Genomic DNA, 19644 nt, shown 5'->3' on the forward strand with positions numbered 1-19644 from the left:
CAAAATTTTACTTTCATAAAATTCAATTCCGTACTTCAATTTATTATTGTTATTTTCTTTTATAGTATTTTCACTCATTGCAATTGGTCACAGATCCTCTTATACGTGGAATATACGATAAAATACTATTAGATTAACTATATAATTCCTTAAGGGTAAATAGGTCATTTTAGGCACAGCCAATTATACTATTCAAAATGTTGTTATACATACAAACAAACCAACAACCTAAAAGTAAAACCCCATGCAGTACTCTTTTTTTTTTTTTTTTGTTAGTTAATAACCCCATGCAGTATTTACATGATGGATTGAAATTGTTTGGCTTTGGATTTTGGACTGCATGTAACCACGGAGGTTTCGGGTTTATGGAAAATACTGTCAACAACTTGGAAGTGTATTGGTCTGTGGATAGACTACCACAACATTGGCCGAATGAATAACAGATTTACTCTTGGAGCTGTATAATCTAAATATTACTAAATATGTCATGCATATAGCTTCCTTTTATCATATGGAGCAATTGTTATATGCCATACTATTGCAGATTAGAATCGAAATCAGGCTCACATACATATGTACATACTTTCTACCAAAATTTATATATATATATATATATATACATACTTTGGTCTACTTGGTATATTTTTTATCCCAATTTGAGTCACTAAGCGCAGGTTCTTTCTTTATATAAACAATAGAGTTCATTTCTGTGATAAGATAGAATTTCAATTTATATACACAACCATCGTAAATGACCCAGAGAAGGAATTTGATGATCATAGCCCCACCCAACAACTGAAAGTAGGCCCCAGATGAGCTGATTTCTTTAACTGGAGGTATTCTTTCTTGCAGCATAAACACGGTAAGCTGCCAGTCCGACAATGGCAACTGCAGTTTCAACTGTCAAGTAACAAACAGTTCATTAACACACATGAAACTAAACAAAAAGCCAGAAGCAGTCAAAATCGCCTAACCAGAAATCTACGGCACTGAAACAAAACTGTAAATCAGGCTTCATAAACGAAAAATCCTCATTTCATTAGAGACATTGTGTGCCAACAAATTTAAGGAAACAACATTTATGCAGTCAGTCAGAATAAACCACAACAAAATGGGCAACTCTCTCAACCAGAAATGAAAATCCATGGAACCATAAAAATCAAAATCAAAAATCAAAAAAATCAAAAAATTACTTTCAAGTAACATAACAGTCTCCTCCAAATTCCTCAGCTGCTCCCACTTAATCTTTGATTCCATCAACATATACTTACAGTTAGAATATGTTTTTTGCACAAACAAAAAAATTGGCTATTGATTTGGTAACTAGAGCTATCAAGAGTTTCAAGCATCATAGAAAGAATGGTCTTTGAGCACCAAAAGGCTTAACAAATTATCAATTGAAATAGTCTCAGATAACTACACAAATTCAAGTTATGCATACAAGTAATAAATAATTCCCAAAGGAAATATTAACTCTTAACCACAAGATGTACTTCCATCACCCCAATGGTTTTAGTGAAAGAACAAATAAATGGTTCCCAATCAATCGAAAAGTGTTCTATTCTCTCTCTCTCTCTCTCTATATATATATATATATATAGAAGAAGAAGACTGTCATACCTGAAATGATCATAAGAGACCAGTTTATGAGGCGGTGGCACTGCTTGAGTCTCCTCCCAGCTTCAATTTCAGGAATGCTCAAATGCGGGTGTTCAGCAGCACTCACAATCTTATGGAATACGTTATTAAAAATGCCCCATTTTGTGCTGATACGAACGGGAGCAACTACTCCCATATCCTGACTAACCTACAAAGCAAGTCGATAATGTCATCAAACATTCAGGAATAAGAGAATTGAAAGAAGGTAAAAATTAAAAATTATGCACTACAACAAGAACAATTAATATACTTAGTTTAGTGTTTAGTATATACCCTTGTGGAACGTTGTATAGCCAATGGAAATGAATACAGATCATTTTTAGCTGCTACAAATAGGCAAGGCACCTTAAAGCCAGTACGCTCACCATGACCAGCAACTTCAACCAGAAACTTAGTTGCTTTATTCCAGGACGACTCATCAGAACTGACAAAGTAAAAGGCACCAATAGTGTAATGTACATATACACATATACATATAGAGAAAGAGAGAAGGGTCCTATATTGAAATACTATAATCAACGTACTTTCAAATCTGTTAACAGCAAATAATTGGCAATAATCTTATTGTAACCAGTAAACACAATTATTCATTACAGTATTAGAGTTGTTGCTTACGCATCATAAACGAAAACTGCAACATCACAAGCAGCCAAAGAGTCCTTCCTTGAAAAAAGTTTGCTAACTTCATCTTCAGGAATCTCTTGTAACACAAGGGTTTTTTTACTTTCCTGCAAAATAACCAAAATAATTGGGTTCAGACACAAAAACTAATAATTTAAATCACATGAAAACCACCATTAGAATAGGTGATTGGTTCAAAAACCACACAAGGAACCATTAATTGTTGGAAAGTTATGACATATACAACTCAGTGATACAATTAAATCATTTATGTTTCACCATATCACGCCTCTTCCTACAGGTAACATGTTTGTATCTGTGTGTTCAAAACACAAGGTTCTAAATGTACTTAACAACACTTACCCAATCAGGTCGATAAACAATGTTAGCTGCATACCGCTCATCAGTCATTGCAGTGTAACCATGATATGAAAATGGCCTGCATTTCCAATGACCGCCAAAAATCTTAATTTTACTTGTCAAGAAAGTTAAATTAGCAAGAATCAGATTTAAAATAATTTTAACTAGTCCAGACCTTCCAAGGAATGAATCAAGTAGTGCAGACTTTCCTGACTTCTTTGGGCCAAAGACAAAGCATTGGAAAACACTTCTTTGTGATTGTTGCCTTTTGCGATCTAAACGTCTCGTTCGAGTAACACGAATAGCAGACGAAAGGTCACCAATATAACCAATGTATAACAGATTCTCCATGCTACAAGTTGGGTCTAGTAGTGTCATGAGGGCCCACTGCAACCACATACTTTATTAAAGATTTTAGGCACTGATTTACAAAGAATTGTATCCATTAAATTATAAGACTCAAGCATAGACATGGACAAGGACTCAGACAATTACAGCAAATTTCAAACAGGCCTAATGAACTAGGGGAAAAAAAATTATCTAGCTTCATTTCCACTCAAAACCCAAATATATATATATATATATATTACCTCTGATAAAAAGGCATCAAGTGAGAGCCCTCCAAATGCGTTTCTCCTTGCAAGTTCCTTAGAAAATGCCTCTGTAAAAGGACTAGAATTTTAAAAAAGAATGATGTCAAACATCCATGCCAAGTAACCATTGTAACCAGCCACCATAACTGATCATCAACATATAATTGACCATAAGATTCAAAGGGTTACAAGCTGCTGAGATTTAAGCAATAAGAAAAAATATAATTTCAATTTGCAATAAATCTATATGTGCACAGGATGCCTTTGGAACAGGAAAATAACTGATAATATGCAAGCAAATTAAGCCAAGCAGTAATAAGTAATTTTCTAATGAAATTGAACTACCTTTTAGGAGCAGTTAAAAATAGTTCTTCTAACTCATGAGGTTGTAGTGCACCATCCTGTGGGAAAAAACAAACACATAATCATCATTACAAGAATTCTGTGAACCAACAGGGACACAGCAAAATTGAAGTGTGAATTTCAACACAGAGAACACTTTGAAAGTCTATGCAACATGGAATTACACAGATAAGTGTATAAAAAAAGAAAACTTACACCATCACTGTCAAACAAGTCAAAAACTGCCATGAGAAACTCAATAGCTTCATCTGTCAGCTCCACACTCTGCAAATTATTTGACAAGGTAATATAGTAAGCGATTCGAAAAAAATGTTCTATGCTTTACTTCAACGTAAAAAAACAAATGCATGGAGCTGGGTAAGGAAAATATAATTTGTTATCCGATAGAACCGTTAAAAATATCAGCAACTTTAGAAGTCGCAACTACAGTATTTATTATTTAACTCAATAAGATATACCTGATCAGGAGCTCGTCTCAAAATCAATGGAGATGGGATGCGATCATCTTCAAGTTTTATATCATCATTGTATCCAAATGCCCTCAGGACAATCCATGTAGTCTCCGTACGCCCCTTTTCGATATATAGAGCATGAAGGAATAGGAATCCTTCCAAAGTAAGGCCACGTTCATTGACTCCTGCAGGCAACTTTTCTTGCACGGTCCGCTTAAGACCCCTTATTTCAGAATCTTGAAATGGAAAACCGAAACACTTAACCTGTTTGACAATTTAAATAAGAATTCCATTCATCTCAAAAATAAATTTTTATTACTTTAAGCTGCAAAAAACTTGTCTTATGTATCAAATTAGGATTATTTTAAACTGTCAAAATAGTTTTGGAGCATTGGATTAACTTTGAGAACAGAGTCTAGAATGTAAACAATAGAACAGAAAAGAGCGAACCTGGAAATCGTTCAACTGTACATCACTTAGGGCACCAACCCTGTAACGATCACAAAGAATAAATATTCGCTTCAATGCACATTCACAAAGAGGCTTCAATGTCTTTGTTTCTGTGTCAAATAGTGGACCTATTGGATAGAGCACAGCTTTCTGTGCATAATAGAAAACCTCAGGAATCTGCAAAAAGGCAATGGCTCAACCAACAAATATACTCCAAAAGTTCAAAAATTAAATTGATATTTCCACAAGATATTAAAAAACAAAAATGCTCCAGATAATTGAACTACCCCAACTAAATGTAAGATATAAGCAAGTGAACCAGATCGTAGTAAATTAGCATTCAGTCAAATAGTTGCTTAGTATCATGCACACAAAATCCAATTAAAACAGAGAGATAAGCAAGGAGTGAACCCAAAATGACAGACAGGTCATAACATGCACGTATAGAGGCAATGCAAGATTGCTAATATGGGGAAAAAAAAAAAAAAAAGTTATAATATAATAAATATATTAACACTTAAAGCAGCAAAGGAGCTTCACATTCGATACATACATCAATAAGTTTATATGCTGAACATTCAATGCAAGCTTTGATTTCCGGAAACTGTTGCATAATTGCTGACATCGAATGTTCCAGGTTCTCATCTCTTAAATCCAGTTTACAGCCAGCCACTATAAGTGGGACCTTCACCTGGCACATAAAGTTAGGACAAAGGTATGTCCACTTGTAAACAGTATCAAGATTTATGTCAAAAATCAAATTTATATAGAATGTAAATAAAATAAAATAAAATAAAAAAACCTCTAGTTGGTGAAGTTTAGGAAGCCAGAAAGTAGTCAAACGATCAATTGTCTGCGGCCGATCACATGCATAGGTAAGCAGAATAACATCTGCCCGCTTCAATTCTTCAGCAACTTTACCATTATCCTCCTCACTGAGAAGAAAAATAATAATAATAAGATGAAATTAGATTCAACCCAAAATTCAAATCGCATTGTTGATTTCGAATTCATCTCACCGAGAGGAAGTGTCGATGATGGTAATGGGCAAATTTTCTGGAAAGAAATGCTCAGGCAGCCTTGTCGGAGGCAGCACAGGATGAACTTTGGCTGGGAAACTCAGGGTTATAGCGGTTTTAATCAAGCTTGATTTTCCCGTCCCACGGTCTCCAGCAACAACAATTCGGATCTTAGTTCGACCTTTAGTCATTGAAACTGCAACAAATAAAAAATAAAATAAAAAAAAGTCCAAAACCCAAATGTCAGACGAATTACAAATCACATAAATGTGGTTAAAAAAGGCGTTCAAAGAGCTGGAAAAAGCATTCAACAAAAGCCGTAACACAACCGAAAAAAGTTCTCTAGGTTATCAACATCATATAAATTGCACAATAAGTTCTATAGAATCTATAAATATAAAACAATGCTAATCTGAATTATACATCCTGATTGATAAACAGAAACAATATATGTATATATATATATATATATATTCTGTATTAAGAAGTATCGCTGGCGCTTCATTGAAACAAGGAAGAAGTTGGAAAAAAAAGTGATGGAAGCGATTTTTGAAAGGCGATATATACCAGAAAACCCAGCTTTTGCCGGTGGTGCTTCTTCCTTGATACGGCTGCTTTCGGAAGAGATTGTGTACGAAGCTTTTTTTTTTTTTTTTTTTTCTTTTTCTTCTTCTTCTTCTTCTTCTTTTATTTATTTATTTATTTATTGCATGTGTCTTTTCTTTTTGGTTAGGAATCGAACTTTTTTTTTTTTTTTTTGCCTGTTCTGTGTCTCAAATTACCAGTATGTTCACGGGATTTTAATGTTCTCATGATCAAAGATGCAACGTAGCCTCGTCGGGATTTTAGTGCTCTCATGATCAAATATGCAACCTAGCCTAGTTTGGGATTTCTGTGCAAGCTTGCCACGTCATTCTACGCACGTGGCATAAAGGACTATAGCTTTCTGGTACGATGGAGCCCACGAACCCATCACTCCTTCGGTCGCATGCATCGGATTTTTCAGGTCCTAAATGGTGTGGTGGGAATTTATCCATTCATTTTTTAAGAATTTCTATTTCTATTGTTAAATAAATTCTACATCAATTTCTATTTTTATTATACTTAAATTATTACATATTTATAATTAAATATATTTGTGATAAAAAATTATTATTAAATTATCTCAAATATGTTTTAAAGCATGCAGTTAAATGTATTTAAAAACATTTATAAGTTTTTGATTGAACATTTTAATAAATAAATTTTTGAGGATCTTAAATTGTATGAAATCGAATGTCTCACTAATGTTCGATTGGCCATGATTTAACATGTTTTATGTGTTTAATCAATCAACTAAGGCCAAACATACCAATTGATCTCAATCATATCAAGCATTCAAACAGAAAAAATTGATAAAATTATTCAGGATTAATATGTTTTGCTTGTTTAAAAAAAAAATTAAAAAACTACTGTGGCATAAGAGAAAGCCTATTCGATATCCACTCTTCTTCTTTCTTATACCAGGATCCACTCTTAGCAAACTCTTTAAACGGAATGCAACTATCAATTTTCTTTGGCCAAAAGCCTTCTAACCATTGCATGTAAAGATTTTTAAAGATGAAAGATATGTAAGGTGAACCTACAGGAAGAAGTGAATGAGATAGGATAAAAAGGCTGCCAAATTCGATGCCATAAGTTCTAACTTAATGGAGTGAGTTGTTGAAATTGTGAAGTACATAACCAAAATTGAGTTTCAATCCATTAAGTTTTGTCTTTGCTTGTGGTGTTTGATTTGTTTAAAAAATGTGATTTTGACTTTGTTTTGGGACCGTATGAATTATAGTTTTTTTTTTTTTTTTTTTAAGAATAGTATGCAAAGTTATTTTATATTTTTATGATAGCGTATAAAGAACAAGACTATATAGAATTTTTCTAGAATTAAAAAGAACTTTTTTGGTTTTTGTTTTAGTAAAATGATAATTTATGTGTTTGGCAGAGATAAGATTGCAAGGGTTTTCAGGGTTGGGACTAAACCTTGAAAAGCCGAGTTGATTTTGGTAAAAACGTCATCCAAAATAAATATGTGATGGTTGTACATGAATCCTAATATCTCCTCCAAAAAAATATTGAGCCTTTTCTCCTCCTGATAGAAACAGTCTGCCTAACAATTGGTTGCAATCCATCTAAAGGTGAGAATGAAAGTTTGGAAGGAACAAGTAAGAGAGAGAGAGAGCTATGCCTAGTGAGTGAAGATTGGAAGAAACAAATGGTATGCTATGAGAGAGAGTGAAGGAGAGTGGTGCCTAAGTGAATAAAAAGAGAGAGCCAAAAAGAGAGAGAGAAAGTGGTAGTGGTAATGAAGTGAAACCACTTAAACCATAACACCATGTACTATAATGTCCCTTTACCTTTGGTCGTGGGAGTAAAGTGTACGTACTATTCATTTGCTTTTGCAAAATGGGAGGAAAGATGTCTATCATGGAAAGCGAGAGAGAAAAACAATGAGAAAAGAGAGAGAGAAACAATGAGAAATAATCTGATAATATTGAGTTTACACCCTTAGTCTATATATTTAAAATGTGATAAATGTCATGCGCATGACACTAAATAAAATTTATAATGTGAAACATAAAAATTCCCCAAAATATCATATTCATAAATAATATGTAAAAACATCTCTACAAAATAAACTAAAAGATCCAACAAGGTCTACCAAACTAACTAATATAAAAGGACTAACAACCAAAACATCGACAACATATATAAAATCTAGCTCCAAAAATTTTTATAATATACTATAGATGTCATCTTGGGTTATACCACAAAAAAAAAATATATATATACATATATATATACTTTTTTTGTGATTAAAAAAAACACATAATTTTACTTTATCCAAATTTGTTTTATGTTTTTTATTTTTTAAAATTGTTTTCAAACATAATTAACCACACACTCATTGTTTTCATAAAATAATAGAAAACTATTTTTGTTTTATATTTTGAAAACAATGTTTTAAAAATTAAAAATGAAAAACATGGCCAAACAAACCCTTAAAACCCCATATACATATTTATATGATGTGGAATATGGATGTAGGAATTGAAATCAATAAACATGTTTAATCAAAGCCTAAGAATTGTTTGGCTTTGGATTCAACAAGGTTCCAAGCCCCCTTTTTTTAATAACCGATTATTGATTAAAGGTGTTAGCTGAGTTTTCTTAGAAAATAATAATAATAATAGAATATGGAGGATATTTGAAAAAGAAAAAGAAAAAAAATTTAACATACCTTAATTTGAGAATTTCTCAATTTTAGTCTTCAATTTTGAAACTCACTGTATTGAATCTCAATTTTTGATTCGTTGCAAATTAAACTATGTTTGACTTTTAGCTAATAGAGTATCAACTTGTCATTCCACATGATTTGTATGTGAGGTGTCAAAATATAATTTTAAAAAATAAAAGATTTTAAAATGTAAAATTTAATACGACAAAAATGCATTTAACTCATATACTAATTAAAAACTCTATCAATTTTTAATATCATTTAAAATATAAAATTACAAAGATTCCATATTTCTTACCCCATTTTCTATTTTATTTGTTAAAATATTTTTACATTTTTTAAAAACGTTAAGAACAATTAAAAGGGTGATCCCCACTACCTATCCTATTTCTCCGTTTTTTTTTTTTTAATATTTATATATATATATATATATATATATATATCAATTTTTTTAAAAAAAATTGGACTATTATTTTTAAAATTTTTTTAATATAATAAAAATTAAGAAGGGGATGGCCCTTCTCCTTTTCTTCTTACATTATCAAAAATATAAAAAGACTAAAGACTAAAAAGGATCCGACTACCTTTCATTTTTTATTATAATTTTACATTTTTGATAAATATATAAATAACTATGATATAGAAAAAAATTAATCGTAATAAAAATCCAGTAATATTCTTTTATATCATAAGTAATGTTTTGAATATGATAAAGTTGAGAATGAATTAAATAATAATCTCTACATATGTTTTTATTAATTTGACAAAAATTGTACATATATATATATATATATACACCAAAGATGCTATGGTGGCCAAGTCTCCCATTTCAATTTTTTTTGCATTTTAATTTGAAATTTTGTACATTTTAATATCATTCATGTGATTAAATGAATTAATTTTCCAAAGCATAGTAGGAAAGTATAATTGCAGGAAAAATGAAGGAATCCAAATGAAATTTGCACTATAATTAATTTTATAAAAAATCTGACACAAACAAATTAATATATTTTCCTTTATAATTTAATACAAAAGTCGCGGATTTTCTCAATTATACCGGCTGAACGAATGAGTGTCAATTAATCAAAATATTCATATTATGTACATATTTTCCTTTTTCTTTTTTCTTTTTTTGGGAAAAATATATATACACAAAAGTTTGATCTAGTACTGGACAACATTACTTATTGTGATGATTAAAAAAGTAAAAAAAAAAAAAAAAAATTTGACAAGTTTGATATATATCTAAAAGCCCCACCAAACACTATGCCATGAATCATGATCATGTAATATGTGTATAAGAGTTCATATGTGGTTATTTCCCCAAAAAAAAAAAAAAAAAAAAAAAAAAAAAAGAGTTCATATTTAGTTAGTTTACCGTGCAAATGGATAAATAGATGCGCACGCGGTTTGGAGCCGTTTGTTTGTGTATGAAAGGGTCACTAAGGAGCCCCAAAAAAGGTCAAGTCGAGTTGGCCCTTCATGAGCTGTGATACTGATGAGGTATCAAGCTGCTGATCTGAATCTGATGATGATGATGAAGGGCGGCGATTTGATGCAGCAGCTGATACACCAATTGTACATGCACTACATGTGCCTCTGCATTTGGTCCAGCTGGGAGTGGCAGTGTACTGTACCGGAGTCCGGTGCTTGGATGAAGGGCGTCTCTTTCTCTTGGGTGCACGTGAGTTTTTTTAAGCTTAAACCTAATCTTAACCGTTGGCGAAATCCAACGGCCAAGATTAATATCCTACATTTTATCTTAAATCCAGAATCCTGATGACTGAAGAAGAGACTCTTTGTACATATTATTTTATAAAATATTATATTAGATACATATTATAGTCTGTTAGTGGTAAATCCGTTATTTTATACAGCCGTTTATATTCCTAAGTATTGTTGTTGTACATACAAAATAATAATAATAATATACGATTTTTTTTTCTAATATTACATAATATAACAAATAGTAAATATCCATAACAACATTTTTTTTTCTTTTTAGAAAACTAACATTCACAGCAACATTAATCATAAAAACATGCACATCAACATTTCAATTTCTTCTTTTCCCTCAACCAATGACCTTATTATTAATTATTCATCAAAAGATGACCTTATTATTAATTTGCAATTAAACAATGTGTTCTTTTCATACATGGCCTCTTCTTCTTTAATGGCCTCTCCAATGTGGAGTAACCTAAATATCAATATTACCTAATAATAATAAGCAAGTAATATATTTTCTAACCCAAATATTAATATTACCTAATAATTATCATAATATTTGTGTGTGTGTGTGTGTGTGTGTGTATACATATATAAGGGGAGAAAAAAAATAAATAAATAAGGCAGCTAAAGGATTTTTAACTCTTTTAGAAAAGGCTTTGATCACCCAATAGAATTGCCCTTAAATCAGTCCTAGCTCTCTTAATCTCTCTCTCTCTCTCTCTCCCTCTATATATATAAATACTGATCAAGGTTCAAATGAAGGAATCTCAGATGTAAATCCATGTGTGGTTTGGTAAAGCAGCCGAGGCAATAGATTTCTGTAAGGATCATGTTCTCTTTTCTCCTTCAAATAATCAATATATCTCTGAATATCTGACTGCACTTGTAAATAAAGTTCGTGGCATTTCTCCCTGTCTCTTAATACATGCTTCATCCCTTCAAATTATACCAATTAAATATCTAAATCAAACAAAGTTGTATTGAAAATTGAACATATATCTAATAATTTATATGACATATACTAATAGTATCCCACAACTATAAAGCGGGTTTCAAAGCATTTATCTAATTTTCCTTCTTCCACACCTCAAATCTGCAAGAGCAATTTATCAGTATAATTTTCCAACAAGTGAAAATCCAGAATATGTTTCTTTGGTTTACAAGTTGTCAAAAATAAAGTATTTCAATATATGCTGAAGTTATTTTATCAAGGAAAGGAAGCATGAAGGTAGGGATTTGCAGTCCAATCCACACAGTTATTAGTCCTTCAGTAAACCCAAAAAAGGTGAAACTACAATACACTTACCTTTGGTTTCAATTGGTTTCCCGAAATAGTAGTAAAACCGGCCAGGAAATTTAGGCAGAACTCCTGGAAGGTATGGATCTTGATTTGCAACCTCCCCAGCATTCTCAGTCCTATGATCACTAGATTGCATCAATATTCAAACAGAAAACTAGTCTACAGGTCTTAGGAAATGGCGCAACAAGGAAAACCATAATGAATGCATGGGTTTGCAACCATAAAAAGGAGAGAGAACTTAATCAAAAAATATAAAATTTCAAAATACCTCAATCTCACAATCTCATTTTTTGTCTCCTCTATGTAATCCCTAAAGTAAGGAATTTTCACCTGGTCATCATAATCCAAAAAGACCTGAAAACAAAGGAGAATTCTTGAGAATGTGATGAACATGGAATCAAATTTTTAGTGGCTGTATAATAAGGTATAATTGTCATGCTTGTAAGTACCATGATAAAAATAATCTCCTTTACAATTTCTTCACCAAACAGCTTTTTAAATGGTTGTTGAGAAGCTTTCCACAAAAAACTTGCTTGTTCTACTTCAATAATACCAATGTCTATGTACCTAGAGCCAATCCAGAAACAAGAATAATATGGCTAGGAACTCTATCATCAAATGCTTTTCTTTTATCAGAAGTAATATTCATTGGGTTGTTGCTTTATTTTTCCGTTTTGCCTATGCACAATAAGTTTTAATCAGTATTGTAATTGCTTAGTAACATTATAAGATTCTTCCCTTATAAATGGCTGGGAACTAGACAACATCCCTTTCTTTTACCAGAATATATCATTAAGTTATTGCATTCCAGTTTTGTTCTGTTTTCCCAATGTTTATCAACACCATAGCACAGAGTCAACTTTAAATTATTCTATAACTCCTAAGCAAAACTACATCTTTCTTTCCCTTATATACATAGAGAACTGTGTCTGATATGTAATGTAACAAACCATACACACTCGCACATGCACATTCACACTTGCACTTGCACACAGCCCTATATGATATTCATATCAATACCGTTACTTCTGCTCTCAGTTGTTACATCTATATCTACAATGTATAGAGGAATAATGTGAATAATAATAACAAGAAAAATAAGGGACCAGCAAGAAATATAAAGCCTTCAGACTTACTTCACCAATATCATCTTCTCCAACAGCTCCAAAAGGTATGATTTTGGCTCCAAACCTAGCTGCCATCCTCACAAACTCTGACTGTTCTGGCCAGAATAACTTGTATTCTTCACCCTGGAAAGTATAGAATCAGCTTACTGGAATTTTCCAAAACCATTTGAATTCTACGAGACCAATCTAACCTTCAAGCAAAATATATTTTTCATACTGTGCAAGGACAAAATTAATCAAGTGCATATGCATAAATTTCATTAATGGCAGAGTAAGAAACATTCACAAAAAGAAGAGTTAGCATCATTGGTTAGAAGCTAAATTTCTGCCACACCTTGATACATTGTTAAGAGGCATAACTTAGAAATGTCCAAATCGACATGGTAGAAGGATGGCTCTTGTCATAAATAAACCCAGAATATTCTGCATCATGATGGGGATAGAAAGTAATCCCTATTTCATTAACCTTTCACTTTGAGAATTTTTTTTCTTTTTTGCTTAAACCCTGCCATTTTGACTCATGGAAACCTAGGTTTTGCTGGGATAAACTTCATAGGTTAAGTGAAATGTCACAGAGTAAACTAGATTTCTGAAGAGACTGGACGTTAATCATCATCAAGGATTCAAGGTTAAACAATAGTGAAGTGTTACCTTCCGATGAAGTGCCTCTCGCATTCCACCTGGATAGAGTAGGACATGAGAATTTGAAGAGAAAAGTTTGAAGAAGTTCTTTCCAGATACGGGAACCGCCCCCATGATCTTTAGCGCATCAAACGTTAATTCAGACAGCCTTCCTTTATTAAATTTCATGAACATCATTGGATGTGCTATTCCTCGCACAAGAATATTTCTTTCTATCAGGAATTGGGATACAAGCGAAATCTTTTCAAGTCCCAATAACATGTGATAGCCAACAAGCAAGACAGGGCCCTCTGAAGGTATCCCAGCAAGGCCCCTCACTATCTTTCCATTATCCAAAGTTGAGAACATCGCCGGGCTAGTAGCCATATGAAACCAACTAAAAAAAACATTATAATTGTCAATTATTAGAAATTAATATTAACAGTTAGAGTCCCTTTCTTTTCTTTTTCCCTAATGTTGGCAGAATACAGTGATGTAAGGGGAGCAATGGACCTGTGAGTCAATTATTTATAGGTATAACACAGCATGGTATAATTAAAAAAGACAATTTGATATGGTAAAGCAATTAGAAGTCATTAATCAACAATTAACAAATATCATCGCATATAATATCTGGACAGGATTAGACTACGGTAGCAGAAGCTATATATATATATAAATGCAAGTTAAAGAACCATACTACTTACTTGTACGAATCAACTATTTTTTTAAACTCAGTGGCGGTTGGAGGCATGTAATCAGAAATGTAATCATGTTGTTTTGAACGCCGATAGAAACAAGCACCCTTGATAACAGTTACCAAATCAAAATCATCTTCCTGCCATGTATCAGCAGAAACTGTACTAAGTATCAAGGAGAACATTCTCATGGGATTTTAAAGAATTTTTTTAATAACGTACTACAGCAAGTACCAGAGTTTTCCAGGTGTATAATACTGATTCTTTTCTTATTTTTCAACCAAAAATGGAAACAGAGAATACCAAAAATAAAATATCAAAACTTTGTATCCATTCTATATTTTTCTTCTAATATATATTTACTTCACAAAAAATAGATAATCATACTATAAACCTAAATATATATAAACAGTGTACTTCTTTCAATACGTAAATGTAAATCAAAGCTTTATTTGTCCTAGATCTTAGCCAGTGACTGGTAGAGTTTAAAGAAACAGTTATTATACCAACAAACACTTTTAGCTGTTATATTGCATTCAAATCACTGCATTAAAACAGTTCTTTTTTTTTTTTTTTTTTTGGTTTCCTCTTTCTCCTTTTTGGTTTACAGACCATGATCAAGAATTAAGTCTATAAAGAGTTTATAGCCGCATATACTTCTATCAAGGAGAAGGGAGAACAAACTTGATATACATTTATAGACATTTTTCCTCACTCTCCTTAATCCAAGTTAAATAGTTTTTAAATTTATTATTGTTATTATTATTATTATTTTGCATTCTTTTCTTCTTTCCCTTTCTCATTCATTTTGGACTTAACTTGAGACATGTAATAGTCATTGTGAAATTAAGAATGTCAGTTAACTTAAATACTTTGAGAAAAGCTTCTACTAGCAGAAAGACATGAAGAGAGGACAGAAAAGATTATCCTACCAATAGGAGGAAATGACCACTATCTTCAAATCGACGAATCTCACACTTCGGAAGCATTTTGAAGAGTCGTTTACCTTCCTCTTGACTGGGTAGCAACTGATCCCTTCCACTAAGAATACAAACAGTGAATTCAACACTATAATTGTGAAAAGATAAAATCTTAAGCATATGGCACACATATGGATGCCAAAGAAGTTCACAACCAAAAAGAATTATACTTATAGAAGTTAGAATATAACCAACACAATTAATCACAAGGTCTGCACTCAAAGAAGTTTCGGAAACTAGAGAAATATCATAAAGATTGTGAAATTATTGATTTGTGCATTTACTAACAGGCAAATTCCTTTGGTGCTATCCATTTATTTTTATTGATGAAAATCATAGCAACATGTATGAAGCCAGCTCCTGCCTATTTACACCCTATAAGTGGATCCCTGAAATAAAATCAGAAGATATCCCATCCTTCTTATAGCTACAATGTGATACATATATACTAACAGATTAACACTTGCTTCTGAACTTCCCCCCCTCCTCTCTCTCTTACAATTTAGATTTCTTCAATGGTAAAATTTCCTTCTGACCATTTTAGTTTCAAAGGTGAGAGTCAAGGCTGAGAATGGTAGCAAGAATGTGGATTTTCTCAATCTGAAGTATCATAAACTCTTTGAAGGAAACGCTAGTAGTAAGGCAGAAGCTAAATACGATAATTATTGAATTATTCAAGGAGATAAGACTTAATGAGCAAGGTATACAAAATAACAAAGATAGGTCTAATTTGTGTCATGGTGCATTTGTTTTAGTTGTAACCATAGCTATTGTTCAGAATTACAAACTGAGGTGTTAAATGCTCAATTGCATGAACTTTTAGCCTATGCTTTGACAAACCAGACAACAATTCCAATAATATCGAGTTCATTGCATCAAATATCACTCGAAGACAACCATTCATCACAAAAATACTACAATCTTCACTATCAAATATACTAAGCTCTCTGATATTTGTTGTGTATTTTCTTCTTTTGTTTCTTTAAATGATTGAGATTGCAGAAAGCTATCAATTTTTCAAAGGACTAAACAATTATTGATAACAATAAGTTCTCTTGATCACTATTAAAATTAAAGGATAATCAAAGAAGATGTATAAACCTGGAAAGTACTAGAATTTCAGCTTTTACAGAGTGGAGGCGTGAATTGGCAAATGCAGAAGCTGATTTAAGCATCCGCAGCTTCCAGAGAATTGTTTCTCTTGGTAAGATATCAGCAAGAACCTGTGAACTCAACTATCAGTCCTTTTTTAAAAAATCAATGGAAATTAATAAGAAGATATTTATAGATAATCAAAATGAAATAGCAATGAAGAAGGCAATCATATGCATCAACAGATCCATTGTCCTTATTCTATCAACAAAAAATACCAGAGGATAAAATGGACAAGAAACCAATACAAGTCCTCAGCATATAGACAGGGAGAGAGAGGTCGTTTGCACTCTGTAAAAAGATAATCTTTTCCATGATATTTCAAAAGGTGTTTCTTACAGAGAGGTAAGATGGCACAGCAAACAGATCACGTGATAGTTCTTCAACCGTATGTTGCAGAGGATATCCCTTCTCCAAACTAGCTGTCACCATCCTTAAAGAGTTACCTATATGCACAAATTAAACAAATATGGACATCAATCAACAATACATTTTGCAAGCTTCAAAGACCAATTTTGCTAACAATTCACCATGATTAAGCAAAACAAAACGAATTAACCATGTGAATCCATTTGTAAATTTAAATTCCAGTTCATTAAAATGCCATTCCTCTTCCAAGTTTAGCTCTTTGGTCTGGAAACAGAAAACTAGTAGCCTGGTCTTCTAAAAGCACAATCTTCATTTCTTTTCATACCAAAGACACTCTTAGACCCATTGAAAATGTGATTACAGAAGTTAAAATTGACACACAACATCATAAAGAGCAGAACATCTGAAAGTAATCATTCAGTGATTAACAAATTAACATATCTACACTATAAAAGCATAAGTATATTTACTTAAGTAGCTCACTGAAAATCTGTGCCAGACCTACCAAACTATCCAAAGTCCCGTGTTGATTTAGCAGTGCTCAAAAAGTTATTCTTGTTATAATTTAATATTGTTATCTCTAAGCAGAATCAATAGTGTATGGACATAGAGTAAGCAATTAGCAATCCAGGAAATGAGAAGTTGAAGTTCAAGGATAGTAAACCTGTCATCAAACTGAGAATATAAGGGAGGCTAAGTTGGAATGAGTCAGGCATGAATTCCAATAAAGGTATCAGAGGCTGAAGTTGTGACTTGTCGAAAGAAGTAGCTGCCACAACCCACAAGGACATCAAAAGGGTGCCACAATAATTAAAAAATAAAAAATAAAAATAATCAGTTGAACATCAACAGCTCTAAAGCAAATTGATATTCCAGTTCATTAATCTTTATTTTGTCTTTTCCTATTTAGAAATCTAATTCGCATAAATCAGTTCTATTCACCGCAAGGTAATTTGTTCAGAAATGATAATTGTAATCTCCTCTTTCTTTATCTTATTATTTTTATTCGAAACCTTTTTTAGGCTTGTATACAAACCAGCATATCAAAAGCCAATGACCCAAAATATGCAACTATTTTCCCTTCTGAAGCATGCTCACCTAACATTCAAATTCGCATATTCAAATGCTTTTTTGTTACAACTAGCAAGCAAACTCCGAAGTTCAAATCCCACTACCTGGATTAGCCAAAATTAGAACAAGATCAATGTCAGGGTTAAGGGCAGCTACTGATAGCGCAAGGCAAGCTCCAAGAGTTTCTCCCACAAGATATATAGGTCTATTGGGTGACCGACGATGCTCTGATTTAACAGTTCTTTCAACCAGCTTCACGAGCTCTGAGACATGGAAATACCGGAATGAGCTACATTAAAACGGGATAAGGCAAACTCTGCAACAATAATGCCAATCAAAGTGTTTCTAAGAAATACAAGCCATAAGAGAAAAGTGAAACCTCTAAATGTCGTTCGATCCTTGACCGGAATATGCAGGCACCATATATCAAAAATTCTTCATTCAAGCGGTGAAGCAATAAATCAATCAGCATAATCAATTAGAAGACCATAGGATTATTAGCTACTAAACGAATCAATTAATGCCATAACACGGTTTCAGATATTCCACGGCTTCAACAAAATTATGTACCACACTGCAATAAAAAGGATATCACAGTATTTGAAGCATTCGTGGCTCAGTATCGCTGGCTAACTTACTTTCCTATCCTTCGATGATGCCGTATGAGTCCAAGTCCAACGCCATCGGTTCCTGCACAATTCACAGCAATGAACAAATTATTAAAAATAAAAACACCGAAAGGGAACCAACTTGTTGCATTCTATCAGATTAAATTTAAAGAAACTAAAATTCTTCATTAAAGTATCAAACTTTTTTTTGTGTCAGTGATTTTCATTAAAGTTAAAAAAGTTCTTAACGCTTATGGATTAGATAATTCAAGCAAAATAATGTCACTGTTAACTGGCCGAAAAGTCTTAACTTTCCTACAGCGAAATTATTATTATTCATCTTTTCTCTAATATATAATAAAAATAATATTTTTTTTTTTCGAAGGGAAAGATAATCAGCAAAAAGAAGAAAAGCCGTTCAAAAAGCCTGAAAAGGGCACTCATACCCTGAAATGCCGAAAAAATTGAGTTAGATAGCCATGATGAGTATTGTACTTTTTTCGTGGAAAATCTTTTTTTTGGACAAAAAGTTCCACCGCTAATATGACCCCAGAAACAATTTTTTTTTTTTTTTTTAAAAAAAAGAGCATAGAAATTGAAAATGAAAATTGGAGTCTGATTAACTTACCAGGCAAGAACAGAAGCAGAGGCGAATTACTCGAGCGAGACCCGCACTCTAACGGCGAGAACCATCGCGGCGGTCCACCGTCCGATGATGATGATTTGATCAAATCCTTGGCCTGATCAAAGTAATCCTTCAAACTCATACGCTCCTCCTCCACCTCAAACACTTGCTTCTCGCTACCATGCTTCTTCCTCATCCCCTTCTCCTTCTCTTCTTCAACATCTATCCTCGTATTCCTATGAGCTTCCTCCTCCTCGGGCTTCTCTTCAAACATTCCCTTCTCCAAACCACCTTCCTTCCACTCCGTCCCGACCGTCGCCGCCGCTGGCTGCTCGGCGGACAAAGCCAGTCGCCGAGTCGAAATCAAAACCTTGTTGTTAGACTTGAACTTCGAGCTTCCTACAGCTGACGGCCTCACTTCCCGGCCGAAAACCGAGGACATTACGGTGGGACAGAGAGACGCTCCGGTGGAAGCCATTGGAGCAACCAAGAATTTGCTGGAAGGAGAAGAAGAAGAAAGACCTGGCGGACTTCGCAGATTTAAAAAGTCTCTCCCCCAATCATTACTTTTAAA

The 19644-nt window shown here is 32.9% G+C and overlaps 2 protein-coding genes across 4 annotated transcripts; both read right to left on the reverse strand.

Moving 5' to 3' along the window:
- Nucleotides 1-572: 572 nt before the first annotated feature.
- On the reverse strand, nucleotides 573-6371 carry LOC107428013 (mitochondrial Rho GTPase 1). Its single transcript, XM_048480229.2, has 15 exons — nucleotides 6085-6371; nucleotides 5518-5713; nucleotides 5301-5433; nucleotides 5052-5189; nucleotides 4499-4675; nucleotides 4055-4312; nucleotides 3792-3860; nucleotides 3579-3634; nucleotides 3231-3312; nucleotides 2816-3027; nucleotides 2644-2719; nucleotides 2275-2387; nucleotides 1933-2083; nucleotides 1621-1807; nucleotides 573-900 (listed from the first exon to the last, which is right to left on the reverse strand). Exons 2-15 carry the CDS (start codon nucleotides 5706-5708, stop codon nucleotides 827-829), a joined length of 1917 nt encoding a protein of 638 aa, XP_048336186.1. The 5' UTR covers nucleotides 5709-5713; nucleotides 6085-6371; the 3' UTR covers nucleotides 573-826.
- A 4764-nt stretch (nucleotides 6372-11135) lies between these two features.
- LOC107408936 (phytyl ester synthase 2, chloroplastic) lies at nucleotides 11136-19644 on the reverse strand. Of its 3 annotated transcripts, none has more exons than XM_048480945.2 (14): nucleotides 19074-19643; nucleotides 18476-18527; nucleotides 18217-18272; nucleotides 17942-18100; nucleotides 17431-17535; nucleotides 16737-16843; nucleotides 16347-16468; nucleotides 15198-15306; nucleotides 14275-14405; nucleotides 13598-13964; nucleotides 12956-13069; nucleotides 12088-12173; nucleotides 11826-11935; nucleotides 11136-11455 (listed from the first exon to the last, which is right to left on the reverse strand). In XM_048480945.2, exons 1-14 carry the CDS (start codon nucleotides 19546-19548, stop codon nucleotides 11265-11267), a joined length of 2184 nt encoding a protein of 727 aa, XP_048336902.1. In that variant the 5' UTR covers nucleotides 19549-19643; the 3' UTR covers nucleotides 11136-11264. The 3 variants fall into 3 exon arrangements, 2 of the variants coding, with proteins under 2 accessions (XP_048336902.1, XP_048336903.1); XM_048480946.2 differs by lacking the exon at nucleotides 11136-11455 and adding an exon at nucleotides 11477-11612 and having other exon boundaries at nucleotides 19074-19644; XR_007243051.2 differs by lacking the exons at nucleotides 11136-11455; nucleotides 11826-11935 and adding an exon at nucleotides 12269-12386 and having other exon boundaries at nucleotides 19074-19644.

Source organism: Ziziphus jujuba, chromosome 9, assembly GCF_031755915.1.
Source record: "Ziziphus jujuba cultivar Dongzao chromosome 9, ASM3175591v1".
Taxonomy (NCBI): domain Eukaryota; kingdom Viridiplantae; phylum Streptophyta; class Magnoliopsida; order Rosales; family Rhamnaceae; genus Ziziphus; species Ziziphus jujuba.